We start from the raw sequence: 16,741 nt of genomic DNA, 5'->3' as shown, positions 1-16,741 counted from the left end.
ATATTGTAAACCCGCAACAACAAAAGGATCCGAATGTCGCTGATGGCGAAGCCGAAAAAAAAAATGAGTTTGAAGTAGGATCACCAACAAGAGTCACAATGGACTAATTTCTCTGTTCTTGACAAAATTGTAGAGTTGAGTGTTTTTATGCCTCCGCCACGAAGTGGTGCCGGAGGCATTATGTTTTCGGGTTGTCCGTCTGTCCGTCCGTCCGTCCTCCCGTCCGTCCGTCCTTCCGTCCGTCCGTCTTTCCGTCCGTCCGTAATGAATTTTGTGGACAAGGTAACTACCAAAAGCTGTTGAGGTATCCTAATGAAACTTGGCATGTATGTGTATTAGGGGGTGAAATTGTGCCTATCAAATTTTGGGCGCACGTGCTCAAGGTCAAAGGTCAAAAGGTCAAGGTCAAATACATAAAATTTCACTATTTCCACCATATCTATGCAATGCCTGAAGATATTTTCTTGAGACTTAGTGTATACATGTATTACCCAATTTAGATTCTCTGGTGAAAGTTTGGGTCGTGAGGTTAAAGGACAAAGGTCAAAAGGTCGAGTAAAAGTAGTAAAACTTCTTTTTTTTCTCTGTAAATTGGAAAATTGTTCAAGGTATATTCATAGAGCATATATACTGACTGGCAGTGATTATCTAGAGAATGTAGGGTTCATGGGGTCAAAGGTCAAGTGCAACGCTTCAAATTTTTACTATTTCACTCATGTTCATGCAATGCCAGCAGGAATAGTATTTTTTTTTTACACTTGGTGTATGCATGTGTAACCTAATAGAAATTCTCTGGAGAGTTTTTTTTTTCTTTTTTTATTGCCTCAAAGGTCAAAAGGTCAAAGATCAAGTGAAAGTGCTGAACTAACTTTTTCCTCCATATCTCGGAAGTGGCTCAATTTATCGTGAAACTTACTGCATATCTATGCATGTTCTACCTGAAAGTGATTATCTTATGAATTTTAGGGTCTAAGGCCAGATGAACATGGTAACAATTTACTATTCAGTACAGAAATTGCACTTTTTCTCCATACCGGTACCATGAAAATTACTCAATGCATAAATGTATGAATGGGTCAAAGTCAAGTTAAAGTCCTTAAATCCCCAAATACATGCTCTCCTATTCATCCAATTAAACCAGGTTCAAGGAAGGTGAACATTCAACACATTTCTGACAAACTTGTCATTTCAATATTTTGCCAGTTTTGTGAAAATGTAATCACTCATTGTCCACATGTACTATCTAGCCCTATTAGGAGAATCATGCATTATGGCGGAGGCATACCAGTCGCCATAGCGACATTTCTAGTCTCGATTATATGTTGACATTTCGAAGCTAAATGGTCAAAGGAAAATATTTTTTTTTCTGAGCCATGACTTTCCGACTCTCAACGGAACATGAACGTGTCAGAAGAATTGGATTCAGCGTCGCAGATAAACTACGCCCCTACCAATAAGTGCGTGATCTTATTTGGTCAGTGCATGATGGCATCCTGATTATTGACCACTGGTGCTAAGCTTCAATGACAATTGCCGAAGAGGCTAGGAGCATACCTTCTATTGTCACGAGTGGAAATCTGTCTTATCACCTTCATCACGATTGCGTCGGAAGGACAACTTAGAAGGAGGCTTTCTCGAGCGCTGATATTTAAAGACCACTTGACATGCTCTCATAAAATCAAAGATATCTCCGAAACCGACTTCTGTTATATGTTGTGATATAAGTGAAATTGAAGTGGGAGAAACGGCAATAATATCATGCCATTTGCAGAATATCGGCACCCCTGACTTTTGGATCTTTTTATTGTAGCGGGTCACTTTTGCTGTCGCGGTTATCAATTGATTAAAAATAATATTCGTATCATGACACAATACATTATCAGTGGAACAACATTATATCACACAACATTTTTGATTTGGTTCTTAATGTTTGCTTTATCCACAGTCAAGCATTATGTCTTGTTCTCGTGCGTTTATTTTAAGCCTTGGGATTTTTTTGTCTTTTATTTCCTGGTGAGCATCCAACATAGCTTTATTCATCATCGTCGAGTCTAATAGCTGTATAAAAACATGTTTGACGGTTTTCCGAGGATATTTTTGAATCAGCATCGTGATCTTCAACACCCTCGGTGACAGTTGAGTGATCAGCGCTTTTTATGAAGTCATTCTTTAAAGAAAAAAGAAAGCAGAATAATACGTTTATTTCAGGACAAAAAAACAAACAAACAAACATGCAGTTAGTTCCAACTAATATCGGCATGTGCATTTGGTGTATTTAATAGTTTTATTGCGAAATTACCTGAGCGCTATTTCTTAACATTTCAAGGTATGCCCATCATCAAATAAAGCAATATTAAACCTTTCCAGTGATACCTTACTTGGAGTATAACGAGGTATATCTAGAATTTATGATTTAAGATATCCGGTAGTACCTTAATAGTCCATTTTGCTTTTAGCAGCTTTAATCACAAATATCTCAACTTAACAGGAATGAGGTTTAATAACTCGTTTGGCAATAAAACTCTTCAATTATAATTGTAACCTTGAAAAAAAAGTTTCTTCTTAATTCTATTAGAGTTCAGACACCTTAGAATGTGAAAACTGAAATCAAAAACACAGTTGGAAAGAAGGAAAGTTTCGTTTTCAGTTTATTCCATTTCTCCACTCGAAGGAGGGAATTAATGTGACAAACCAAAAATGTTAGCATGATAAACAAGAGTACTCATAGGAAATAGATCAATACATATATAATATACGTAAAATAATGTCATGCTTTATTTGAAGGAGCCGATGATGTAAACGATGTTGACATCTTTTTTTTCCGTCGCAACATCCCTCTTAGTTGCAGCTCTGAGAGTCTCGCTCTTTGTGATCTTTACCTGAGGCCAGATGCATAACATGTCAATCTCAGTACATCTGTATCTACCAAATATTATGTAACAAGTGGGAAAACAGTACAAAGTAAAAAAAAAAAAGAGAAGAAAAAAAGATGATTAAGAATTAAATTCATACCTGTTGGGAAGTGCTTTCATGTTTGTCACGAGGCAACTGGTGTAATGGTTTATCATTGATGAAGATGCCCATAATCTGTAGCATGTAGACGGTTATAAGAACAATAACAACAACAAAGACAATTACACAAACATTTTCAAAAAAAAAGACATAAACGTAATTGTCGAAATAATCGTATTTCGTTTGTTCTTTCGCTCTCTCTTTCTCACACACACACACACACACACACCACGCACAAACACACAAACTCTCTTATATGAAATTGAGTGACAAATGAACGATTGAATGACATTTTTTTTGCTGTATTGTATTTCTAGGCCAGTAGACGGTCCTATTATAGGACATTGGAGAGCACAAAAGGGCTTGGACATGGGCTAAAGGGATCGTACAGCTTTAGTTGAGTAAAACCTTTGGGTTTCTAACATTTTTGTTTTCGGTGAGAAAACGAGAAAAGTCTTTCAAAATATGAAAGAGCATGTAATTATACAAGGAATTAACCGTTCATGATATTTGACGAAAACAGGTTTTTGAAAAGGCTGAGATCTCCAAAACAAAGCAATACTAATGAAAAATGGGACCCGCCATTTATTACAATCGCTTTGTTGAGCTTTCATGTGTTTTCTTAGTATCTTGCAAAAAGTTCAATTCCCAATCCTCATCTTCAACAATACTATATCATTTCTATAAGTTTAATTCAAACCGAGGCAACTGCCTGCTTTTTAATGATACTGACAGGGTAATTAATGTTAATGATTTAGGTTGATAATTTACAGGAAATCAATGACAGCACAAGTGGTATTAGGACAACATGCATCCTCCTGTGCACCATAGAATGTGGAGTAGCGCAGGGATCAGTGATTGGTCCACTCCTCTTTTGTGTGTTACACAACACCAGTTCAAGACATCATTGAATCGCAACTTTTCACATGCACCATGTATGCTGATAACACACAGCCATGTAAGTTATGTGTTTGTGTTCCAATGCCAATGTCAAGAATGATATTACCCGCTTAATATGCTTCGAGGGCAGGTGACAATTTGTGCCTTCAACCCTCTGCACAAATTTTCGCCAGGCGACCAATTGTGAGGGGCGATAATTTTGCGCCGTCAGCCCCCTGCAAAATATGTTGCCTGTTCCAGGGGGCGACAATTTGTGCCGCGACAAACGGTCATTACAATCGAAGAGCAAGTATGAGAAAGTCCATTAACTCCGTAAAAAATTCTACTCCCGATTCGGGCACTGACGAAGGGTGGCCTGACGTGACGCGATGTTCCAACTGTGATCGTCGTACTTTAGTTTACTAAAGTTTCAAATTGTATAATAATTTACACACGAAATCACAAACACGGAGAGACTCACAATTAAAGTCCGCCACCCTTCAGAGCTGAGATAACAAAACACAGAGGGCGTTCAGTCCCCCAAGGCTAATAAACACAGCGCTGAGCGCGTCTTCCCCTCTTAGCTATTTGATACGTTGTAACCGAGCTCTTAACTCGCCGGCCTATCCTAGCCGATCGTCCTTTTTGTAACTTAGAGAGAGATTGCTCATAAATATGAAAATTTTGCTTGCAAAAACCGATAAGTCCATTTTTGAAGATTTTGAAGTACGGTTTCTGGCATAAAGTACAAAATAAAACCTTTTAAATGATTCATTGGTCACTTCGCATAAAGCAATATTTTTAAAGTTATGGTCAAAAGAACCAAAATTTTTTTTATTATTCTCTTCATTTTTCTTGACCTTTAATTGCAAACATCTCCATTTTGCAAATAATATGGACTTATCGGTTTTTGCAAACAAACTCTTCATATGCATAATGAAGTGCACCTGCCACTACACACACACACACACACACACACACACACACACACACATAAATCATACGCAATTAACTGTACCATAAGTCGTTGCACAGGTTTCTAGTACTGCCAAATAACAATTCACGAATGACTCCCAATCTTGGCAAGGAGAGAGATACATTTGCTGCTGCACATAATGAATCATCAGAAGATAATTATCTTACTTGGTTGTAAAAAAGGGCGCTAAGTGAATGGTGAGAGCGCCGGACGGCATATACTTTTAATATGGCAACATAACCCCCATCGAGTTTCCTTCTGTATAAACTCTTATTTTCATGAAAGAAAATCATTGTTATTCACAACTCATGTTAAACTAGTCGAAACATCTTACATGTTCTCTACAGGTTGAGGTCTGTGAATCAATTGTCGTGAAGAATGTCCTGGGTAGGTTCTCGCATGTGATACGGGCACGTCTAAGATGTGGCATATGGCACAGAAATTCGGCTGCTGCTGTTGCCTCTGACTCTGAAATCTGACCCGAATCGATCACGATCAAAAGTTCGCAGACCTGCAGAAAATGAATGAAAAAATAAGAAATAATATCGAAAAGCAAAAGCAAAACATTTGTTGAATATGGAATTTGACTACCTTGTCTTTATTTTTTGTTTTCACTCTTTTTCGCTAAGAGCGCAATTTCAGAGTATGAGTCTAGTACTGTTTGTTTGTTGTTGTTGTTGTTTTTTTTTTGGCCAAGGTCATTTGAAGTCGGGTGATGTCAAGTCGGGTAAGTCGGGTAAGTCGGGTAAGTCGGGTAAGTCGGGTAAGTCGGGTAGTCGGGTGATTTCATGTCGGGTAAGTTGGGTAAGTCGGGTGATTTCAAGATATTTGTCTCCGTGCTACGCTGTGTTTATACATGTTGTACAGTATTAATTCAACTCTTATCCTAACCCTAAACCTAGCACGATTCGCAAAAAAGGCTTTACCCCAGCATTGTGTGCACCAAAGTTCTTGGGCATTTTGCTTGAAAAAAAAAGGTAATCTTTCACTCAATAACATTTTCAAATTTCATGAAATGTTTTGCATTTAGATTATCATAATATGCAATTCGAATAGCAACTCAGTTTCCGAATTATTTTAGGTTTTTTTTTTCTTTACCCCGATACTACTGTGTGACTCAAGCTCAAGGATTTTCATCGAAAAAAAAAAGAGAGAGAGACCATTTCCGATCTCTAAAATCTGTCGATCAGCTGCCGTAATACGCAGTAACCATGGAAAAGCAGTGTTTGACATATTCAAACATGTGACTTGAACATTTTTGGCCTAGATCAATGTGCGGGCCAAATTTCATGATCATTGCTCTAAGATGCGGAAGTAGCTCGATCACAAGCACACACAAAAAAGATGCCCTGATTTACTGCAGAAATAATAATACGCTGTAACCACAGCAACGCAGTCTTTTACGTTTTAGAAAAGTGTTGTACATCTTCATAGATTCTCTGTTTCCAGAATATGCCCTTAATAAAATACTAAAACAATGATAATAACAATCATAACGAAAATTATAATAATAATGATGATAATAATAATAATAATGATAATAATAATAATGATAATAAATGAAATCCATGCTTGTGACTATGGCGACTTGTTGTTGGGTTTTTTTGTGATGCAGGGTCAGGTAATACTCTACAGGTTCTGCCTTTTTCAGTGGTCCCTCAAATTGCACTTTGCGTACTTTCATGCATCTGTATTTAGCAATTTTCGACCACTGCAGTTTACACGACAGTGTTCTGTTTATCTTTTTCTCTTACCAAAGGAAGTGAAATGTATATGCTTTTTGTTGAAAGATGAAATAAACTTTGCCTTGAATGTATAATGTCGGTCTACATCATGATGTCTCACAGTCCTTTATGACTTATGTATGTTACTTTATTCAGAAAAAGTGATTGTAGAATGATTCTTCTACTGTGAGCTGACAAAACAACATATCCACATGAAAATTTTCATGCCTTTATTAGGTTGTGTTTGTGACTTTTTTTTTGACTTTAGTCATCATCCCGAAGCACTTCTAGATATTTTTTCTCACACATTAATTCTATAACCATAAACCCCTTAAGCACTATTTCCTTAAAGCGCTTAAAGCGTGTGCTCACACACAAAGATATGACACACATATAAGTTGATCGATGAAACAAGTGCCGAAACCGATTCTATTAATAAACAAAAATAAATAATTACACCTTGAGGTTGATGTGTTATAAACTGAAAAATACTATTTCAGACACTTTGTACAAAGTGAGGGTGCCATGTACAAAGTAATTTTTTTTTCAATAAGAGAAATGTCTGATAAAAAAAAATATATTTTCGTTTATATATAAACAAAGTAAAAGTAAAGGAAAATACTTGGCAGGATTGCGCCATGTCGGCTGCTGCTGAGAAGAAAGCATTGGGTAAGTTGTCGCATCTCAAACTGAAGGACGAAAGATGTGGCATTGTGCAAATCCAACGTGCCAAGTGTTTTCCCATTGAGAAATGATACTGAAGATTGTCATTCCAGAAACTTATGGTCAATGCAAGATCTCGTATCTGCAGAAAAACAAAGCATCCCACACATAACCAACAAAATTATCTGGCAAACATAACGTACGAGAAAACTAGAAATGTCGCCAATGGCGACTTTGCAATATCGTATGATTCTTTTCATACTGTAGGTCTACAGTACACTTCAATAATGTGAGACGACAGTTTCACATGGTTGGCACAAGAAAAAAAAAATGAAGCAACAAATTAAAAGAAGCATACGAAAATTGTGCGCGGTCAAAAACATGTTGGGTGCTTTTTAATACATTCCTTGAAAGAGAATTTTACTTAGATGGCAAAAGTATTTCAATTTATTGAAAAATTCCGAAAATTTGGCGTTTTTCATTTCACCCTTGACCCCTTATGTTTTGTTACACCTCAATCTACAACCTTTTGTTAATGATTATTTCCAAGTACAATCCACTAATCAAGACAGTACTAATAAATATCACTTGATCTTGATTTTTGTGTACAAAATAATGCCTGGACAACAATAATAGAAATCACTGTGATCTAAAAACAAAACAAAAAACAAAACAAAACAAAACAAAAACATGATCCTAGTCCTGTCACTGAATTTACATCAGAGCATTTCTAAGCATTTTCTTTAAAATTTCACTTGTTGCATGTCAAGCGTAACAAACATCATTAAAAAGTTAAATGGATCTGAAAAACAGAATGTTTAACCAGGCATGCCTCGGTTATAATTTTCAGGCAATGTCGTGAATGTGTCAAAAAGGGGCTTACACCGTGGCGCGTAAAGCGTGAAAGACATTTAATCGAGTGTATGCATTGAGCTTTCTATAAAGTATCGAGAAAAAAAAAGTGTAAAATTTGCATTAGACAACAAAAATTTAGAACTTTTAAGAACCTGACCTTTGACCCTTGACCTTCTATCCCATGAAATGTCATTTAAGGCAATGCAATGTTCATTTCTTATATGTGACCCTGCACCTCAAAACAAACAAAAAGTCGCCAGACATGAATTTTTAGTTAAGACCATATTCTGAAAGAGCAGACTTTTAGCTTTAAAATGATGTATAACTCAAATCAAATGGACTCTTCTAACCTATCCAAATATTGGAAAGAAAGCACAAACTCAGGAAAAGTGTGAACTGAGAAAAGAGGCTCTGATGTACAGTGTCTATTCAAGCGCTTAATCTTTACCAAACCATGCTGGCTGTGCGATAAATGGGACAAAAAACAGGAAGTAAACCACCAGAGTAATAACAATGAAGGGATTATTTGATTAAACTGAAATTAAGCATGCCTCATTAACACATTCTGTCCATAATTAATGCCAACTTTCAAAGCAGTAGCACTATCCTTTCAAGAGTTATTAAAGTTGAAAGTGAAGAGTGTGGACAAGGTTTTCAGAAATGAAAAAGATATTCTAAAGACACACCTAATCACACTATTCTACCAAAAATGTTCGAGATAAACTGCTTAAAAAACACACTTTCCTGCCCATTTTATGATACCAAATTTTAGCATAATGTAAAAGAAGACCCGCTCTTTCAGAAAATATGAACAAGTCAAGTTCGGCTAGGTTGACCCATTTTACTTATTTTCAGTCCTCACGCAAAATCAGTGTGTGCGACTTTATGTTCGTTTTGAGGTGCACGGTCACATATAACAACTTGGAATTGCCGCCAGACATGAATTCTGAAAGAGCAGACTCTACGCTTTAAAATGATGTATAATTCAATTCAAATGAATTCTTTTAACCTATATATATATTTGAAAGAAATCACATACTCTAGAAAAACGTGACACGAGCAAAGTAGATGTGGTGTAAAAATGAAGTGCAATGTCTATTCAAGCGCTTATTCTTTGCCAAACCACGATAGTTGTGCGATGAATGGGGAAAAAGATAAAACAAAACAACAAACAAAGCATAAGCAAAGACAGGATGTAGACCACTGGAACAGCATCAAAAAGAATGTTTACCAAATTAAACAGAAATTTAGCATGCTCTGTATTAAAATATTATGTTAAAGAATAATGCCAACTTTCAAATCATCACCCTTTCAAATATCAGAAGAGTTGAAACTGAAGAATGTGTATTTGTTTTTGAAATGAAAGGAGGTCTCTGATAAATGCCCTACCACACTATTCTACAAAATAAGAGTTGCAGAAAAACTATTGAATAAATACTCTTCAATTCCTTTTGTAGATGAGAAAGAGCTGTTTCAGATAAAAAAAGAATATCAAAACTCAATATTGCCATGGTTGACCTCTTTCACCTTTTCTTCTTCTTTTTTCAGTCCTCACATAAAACCAAGGGGTCCGACTTTTTGTTGGTTTTGTGATACACTGTGACACACATTCCTGACAAACGCACATGTAATGTCGTTGTTGTTGAAGATCTTACCTGACAGGTCGAAGCCTTGTCTGCTACGATCTTGTAGAAATCAGTTTCAAATTTTGAGTTAAACAAGTCCATTGCTACTTCGCGCAGCACAGTGCTGGAACACATTCCTTCCGCCAGGTCAAGTAACAAAGTTCTTCCGCAGTTGGAACGGTCAATATGTAACGATCGCTAATGAGAGAGAATATTGACAGTTTGAACAGTGATGATCACTAGGAGTGGAATGCTAAAAACCCAGGGATCAAGGCAATTGAGTTGTGATACTTTCAATGGTCATATCTTTATTCACGTAATGCCGGGAAATAGTTTAGAAGGAAGGGCGAATGTTTTGTCTCTACTATACGAGTCCGGACTGAGAGTCTTGGGTTTGACTTCATCAACACGGATCTAGGTGCCCTAAATACAGGTGCGATACTGAATACTCATTATGGCGTTCCGCGTCAAACACGCTGGCCTCACAATACCATGAAACAGTTTGATTTTGAAAGAGGGTGAGGATTTCAAATTCTCTGATGTGTGCACACAGACAAACACAGACACAAACACATACATCTGCCACATATTGTTTTGAACATTAATTCCCGATTTGGAAACCAATGAGCAACTCACCACTTGGTTACAGTGCACCATGAAGACGACACCTGACTTAGTGTGCTCTGACATATCAGGAGAAAGTCTGTATTTATCCCATCGTTCTCCCACTGCTTTAGCTGCCTCCTCAGTGTGACATTCAAACGCAACATCAACGCAGAAATACTGGTCGGCACACTTTGTCAATCCATCGATGATATCAAGGCGAATCTCATTACGTAAGGTTGAGATGAAATACAGAAGGTAGCGGAATTGCTCAAATTGGGCAAGAAGTTTGTTTTTCAGTTGACTGTAGTCGGCGTGATTATTGGTGTACACATTTTCAATGTATACTCTTGCAATATATTCTTGGAACAATTTGTGGGGAAACGAAACCGTTGATAAAACGAGGGATTGAGTATTGATATTCCGCAGACGCCTCCTGTTGATGACATCTCTTTCTTTCGTCAGAACCCCAACCCTGCAGCATATTTCCAAAGTATCAGGACACTCTCTAAATTGGTCTTCTTGAAATATCATATTGTTTTGCAACAAACCGGTCAATGCTATCTCACTTATGTCCTGAATTGCCCTATCCGCTTCCTTTAAATGATCATGGGCGTTCTTACTCTTTTCATTTTGGAATGCTTTTGACGCGTAGTGTTTTCCCAGGAAGGTAATCATTTCTCCAAAAATCTCAGAGAAAGTTTGCATTCTTGTCAGTTCCTCTCGTTCCTCTTTACTGAATTCTTCCCACATTAAACAGAGCATTGCAGAGTAGATGGGAAACGGAGCCATGTTCGACTGGATCACATCATTTTCCTCCATGAAAGTGATTAAGTCTTCTGCCAAAGCGTCCTTCTGTCTTATCTGAAAGTATTTCTTGATATAAACTGATAAATTGTCCATGTTAAATCCGTCAACTCTGATAAATGTGTAAGCCTCTGCAAGGCTTTTGACAGCGGTGAATTCATGTCTTCTCCATGGTCTTGTTGTCACAATTACCTTGCATGATTCATATTGGTCTAATGCTAAGATTCGAATGATTTCACTGCTGCTCCTTTCTTCGATATTTTCGTTAAACTCGTCGAAACCGTCAAACACAATAAAAATTTTATTCGAATTGTTCGAGATATATCCGTCTATTTGATCCTGTGTTGCTACATTTGAGTCAGATAAATACGTTTGCACTATACTACCAATACTTTTCCCGTCGGTCACATCTCGAAGAGGTATTACGAGCACCATATCGAGATCCTGGAGAATCCGTCCCTGGCACCAGTCCCAAGCTATCTTAGAGCACAGCGTTGTTTTACCTACACCACCTTCACCCTGGATCAAAAGGCGTTTTGAAAGGTTTAAACTTCCATCATTGATTAAAAGGTCTTGGTACGTCATAGGTGTAGTTTTACGCATGTCACTTTGGTCTAATAGACTCAGATTTGTGTAAATGGCATCCAAGTTAACACGATCCATAAAGTTGAGTGGATCCACAGTGACCTTGCGTCGTGACAACCGGTAATACGCCTTCAGCTCTTCTTTGATTTGCTGTACTTGTTCCCTCGTAAGTGATGATGAGAGCAGTGCTAATGGAAAGCAAACCAAGACAAAAATTCATTAAACATTGAAATGTACTTATAATTACGCATACTATGCATACCTATCGTATTATATGTATCCATACTAAAAAAAAGGGGGTATTAAAGTGAACTGGTTAGTTCTCACATAATATATGGATGTACATACTATATTCTATATAAATGTATATACTATACATTTGTTTTCAAAACATTATGATTCAGATATGTTTCTTAGGCGTAATTGTATCTGTGCAAAGATTATTGTTCATTTTAACATTATTACGTACAGTTTTAGATATTGCGTTTCTGCACAAGAATAGACCATAAATACCAGAACCTTGACGGAAACAAAAATTAATTTCCGTACAATGGAATCTGTACGATTCCAGTTGCGTAATTTTGGTTTTATTCGGAAATATCTGACTAAAAGAGCAGCAGAACAACTTATACATTCTCGTATTTCCTGACGTATAGATTATTGTAATTCTTTGTTTTTCGGCATGTCAACCAATCAACGCTCTACAACTTCTTAAAAATTCTGCCGCAAGATTACTGACCTATAGTAGGAAAACTGCTTAAATTACATCAGTGTTACGTTCTCTTAATTGGTTTCCTGTTGAAAAGCGATTTACTTTCAAAATTGTTCTTCTTGTGTATCATGTGGTTCACTCAACTGCACCCGAGTATCTCCAGATTTCTTTATATTGTTATAACCCTCCTCGCAGACTTCAATCATCTACATTCTTTTCATTTCAGATACCTAAGGTTATGCATTCATGGGAAACACTCTTTCTCCCACATTGGACCAAAAGTTTGGAAGATATCCCTGTCACTGTTCACCAGTCATCTTCTGTGGAATCGTTTAAAACATCCCTAAAAACATATGTTTAAAATGTTGTAGGAAACAAAAGTTAAGATGTCTCATAATTGCTTTATCTTACTCTTTTTTTCTTGCTCTCTTCTCCTAATATTAAGACTAAAAGCGCCATGAGTATCTTTTGATGGAATGTTGCGCTTTAAGAGCATACATTATTATTATTATTATAATTATGATGATGATGAATAATATGATCATTATTATCATTATGTTGGTATAATTACTATGAAGTCAATGTCACCTAATATATCAATTTTTTTTGTAATACCTTTTCATTGCCACTATTCCCAAAGCACGCCTAAGTAACCTTATTTTCATTTGTATAATACTGCAACTCCTTCTTATCTGATCATTTCTTAAATATGGATTCTACAATTAGTTCCCAAACCTTAGTGGCGAAAATCAGATATAATTTACAATTTACTGTAACCAATTTGATGCTCTTTCGCACTTGTAAGTATTTCCATTTTAATCTTTGTGTTCTTCATTCTAAATAATTCGACTCTAGGGGGATACATGTCAACTCTTCGGGAAAACAGAAAAAAAAGAAGAAAATACAACTGTTAAAGATAATGTTCATTTGTTTTTTTAAAGCACCAGGCCGTTCTTGAATCACAATTCATAATGAATTATAATTACGTGACAAGTATAAAAAAAAATGTACACAGTTTAACTTTATAATGGTAAACAAGAATTAAAGAAGGAAAGAAAACGTTGTATTCATTACAAACTTCTCCATACCCAGCATTAATGTTTCTTCTTCATCAAGTCGCTCTGGTCTCCGCCAGCAGAGATTCCAGCCGCATCCTGTGAAATAGAACATCAAGAAAAAAAAAATACAACATCAAAAGGTGGTATAATATGTATTTATATATTTGATATATATATATATAGATATATACATACATATATATGCATTTACCTTCGGCCATGGAGTGGTTCATTTGCCTTTGGCACGTGAAGACTGCTCCGGGCGCCCAAGGTCAATGAATATTACGCTCTGCGGTACATTACATAGAACCCCTTTTTCCTGAATCCTTCACAAACTTTTCGCATATATCATCCGCTGTATCTAACTCGTACTATAGTAGGGCAGATATGTAGCAAAAATTGGTCGAAATGCTCACATCCGGCGGAAAGTATGAAATTTGCATATAGGGGTATTTTGGGGCGCTGATTTCAAATATTGCCGGATCCAAGAGATCTGACCACGGAGTCGGCCGCCATTTTGAATTCCAATATGGCCGCCATCTCAAAACAAATTCAAAGATCCCTATCTTCAGTTCTGAACGACCTGTGGCACCAAAATTTGGTACACATGAGCGTTTTGACAAATTGAATTTGATGACAGATTGATTTGGAGTGTCTGACAAACTTTGAATGGCCGCCATTTTGAATTCCAATATGGCCGCCTCGACGAAATATTGAAAATCCCTATCTCGATTTCTAAGTGGTGAGTGACCCTGAAATTAGGTGTAAACAAGTATTTCAACATACTGAGTTAAAATATTAACTGATGTGATGTGTCTGACAAACGCAATGCCTGCTATTTTGAATTCCAATGTGGCTACAAAGACAAACATCACGACTAACATTCACGGGCATGTCAAAAAGTGCAGCAAAAAGGAAGCATAATGCACCTTTCACTGACGTCACAATGTAAATACAGCAGCGCGCACTCTATCAGTTACAAACGCGCGCTCAATCAGGTAGCCTAATCTACAAACCCGAGATAGAGAATTTCAACAATCCAACATGGCAAATATGTATACAAATTCAAATTGGCTGCCGTGCAGCTTGTCAGACATATCAAATAAGTCTGTTATTAAAGTCATCATATCACCATACTTTTATATATCAAATTCCAATGGCTAACGTCATTCAGAACTGAAGATAGGGATCTTTTACGGCGGCCATATTGGAATTCAAAATGGCGGCCGACCCCGTGGCCAGATCTCTTGGATCCGGCAATTTTTGAAATCAGCGCCTCAAAATACCCCTATACGCAAAATTTCATACTTTCCGCCGGATGTGAGCATCTTTTTCACATATCTGCCCCACTACTACCATAACTGGGCATAAAGTGAAATGAATCTATGGTACTGGTGTCCGTTCTGATGACATGTATAAGAGAAGAGGGGCGTTACAAAACAACAAACTTGAATAATTAAGTCAAAGATATCTTTTCTATTTAATTAACAGTGTGTGGATGAAACAAAAATTCACATTTAAATACGTCTTAATCACGGTTCTCTCCTTTCAAATAGAAATAACATTATGTCAATTTGAATGAACATACTAGAAATTTGTCTGCCCATACGCTAAATTGAACAATTGAAATACCATTTTCCTCCATGTGCTGGCGAATTTGAATGACTGAAGAGCACGTGCCAATTTGAATGCCCGTTTTACGATTCGAAAGGCACATGTGCGAATTTCATTGATCGAAATGCTAAAACGAATGAACCTTGAATCAAATTGACTGACAAAAGTCCGAACTTGGCGGAGAAAGTCTAAATTATTATTATGATTATTGATATTATACTTATTTTCATCAATAGTATTATTATTATCATGGCTATGATTATTATTATTATTATTGTTATTATTATTATTATTATCATTATTACATCAGAAAGAGCAGCTGGATTTTGACATAAACGCAGTAAATAAACCTAAATCTACCTATATGAATTATACTAATGCCAAAATCAGTCTCTTCATTTTCCCAAAAGTTATTTAACTTGAAAGTGCATGCGGTTAAAGGATATTTACGAAATACAGACAGTGACAGAAGGGTCTCTACTATATGTGTTTTGGCATAATCCACATAAACAAGTTCTAGAAAACCAACAAAGATCACAGTTTTCTCATTTTTTATTGAACTTTTGTTTTTCTGTAAGGTACATCAATATCTATGCTCTGTCAGAGAGTGTAAATAAATTAAGATTGACTAGATTGACCCCTTTCACATGAAACTGGGTCATGCGACTGTGTTGGTTTCGTGATTCAAGTTCACACAATGATTAAGTAAATACATAAGAACACACACGCTTTTCACCTTTTTTTTTTGTCGGTGTCACCTAACACTGTAATCACATGTGAATAAATAATCGTAGTTTTTCTATGGCCTGTAATAAAAAATGAACTTACGCAAAATACAAATTGATAATTTCGGATTTGAGATTACGTAAAGAGAGTGAGACTTGTCTAGACGGTTCGAAAACAAAGCACAAAACAAATAACCGAATAGCAAAATGATTAATGAAACAACAAAATATCGACACCTTTTCTTGGTAGAAACTGCGGATGATACTTTTGCAGAAACTTTCCAACGAGGGAGAATAGGATGGATACAGCCACGGATACACCAATGACTAGTCCAACGATGAAACCGACATTATCTCGTTTTCCTGAAAGTTGGTCTAGACACAATGAAAAACGTGTTATCCTTTCGTTAATCTGTTTCATCGAAAATATGAAAAATGAATAACATGACCTTTTGCTACTATTTTACTACTAGGTTACGACAATTTCTCACTATAATCATCATCACTATATCACACAATATAGGAAAACTCTCGGGACAGCATCAAAGGTTTTCTTTTTTTTTTTCAATGACGAATGTTTACATATGAAATTATCGACGCAAACAGATCAAATCTGGTGAAAACCAAAACAAAATTCACTCACAATATTTTAACATCTTTCCATGAATCATTTGGTAGTGCCAAAAAAGCGATTAAGTGCTAATTTCATGATGGTTAAATATTTTTTTCTTTCTTCCCTTTCTTTCCATCATTCTTTTGTGTTTTATTACTGTCATGGTATACTCTACTGTAAAGTCATGTAATGTCGTTGTGTTTCTACTGTCTTTTTCTGTCCTGTCTTTGTAAAAAAAAAAAAAAAAAATCAATGTATTTACAAGAATCATTTGAGTGGTTCACAATTTT

At 36.3% G+C, this 16,741-nt stretch overlaps 1 protein-coding gene across 1 annotated transcript; it reads right to left on the bottom strand.

Moving 5' to 3' along the window:
- Positions 1-2,032: 2,032 nt before the first annotated feature.
- On the bottom strand, positions 2,033-11,807 carry LOC140226483 (uncharacterized). Its single transcript, XM_072306949.1, has 6 exons — positions 10,371-11,807; positions 9,765-9,932; positions 7,214-7,396; positions 5,202-5,378; positions 3,013-3,087; positions 2,033-2,167 (listed from the first exon to the last, which is right to left on the bottom strand). The coding sequence occupies exons 1-6, from the start codon at positions 11,805-11,807 to the stop codon at positions 2,033-2,035; spliced, it is 2,175 nt and encodes a 724-aa protein (XP_072163050.1).
- Positions 11,808-16,741: the final 4,934 nt, after the last annotated feature.

This window comes from Diadema setosum, chromosome 3 (assembly GCF_964275005.1).
Source record: "Diadema setosum chromosome 3, eeDiaSeto1, whole genome shotgun sequence".
In the NCBI taxonomy this organism is placed as follows: Eukaryota; Metazoa; Echinodermata; class Echinoidea; order Diadematoida; family Diadematidae; genus Diadema; species Diadema setosum.
This window is presented reverse-complemented; position numbering and strand designations above follow the sequence as displayed.

Coding starts and splice junctions, on each gene's coding strand:
- LOC140226483 (XM_072306949.1), bottom strand. CDS start 11,807: ATGGATCGTGTTAACTTGGATGCCATTTACACAAATCTGAGTCTATTA. Junction 5,379..7,213: donor ACATGGCGCAATCCTGCCAA/GTATTTTCCTTT, acceptor CATTTTCTGCAG/GTCTGCGAACTTTTGATCGT. Junction 2,168..3,012: donor ATGAAAGCACTTCCCAACAG/GTATGAATTTAA, acceptor TTTTCTTTAAAG/AATGACTTCATAAAAAGCGC.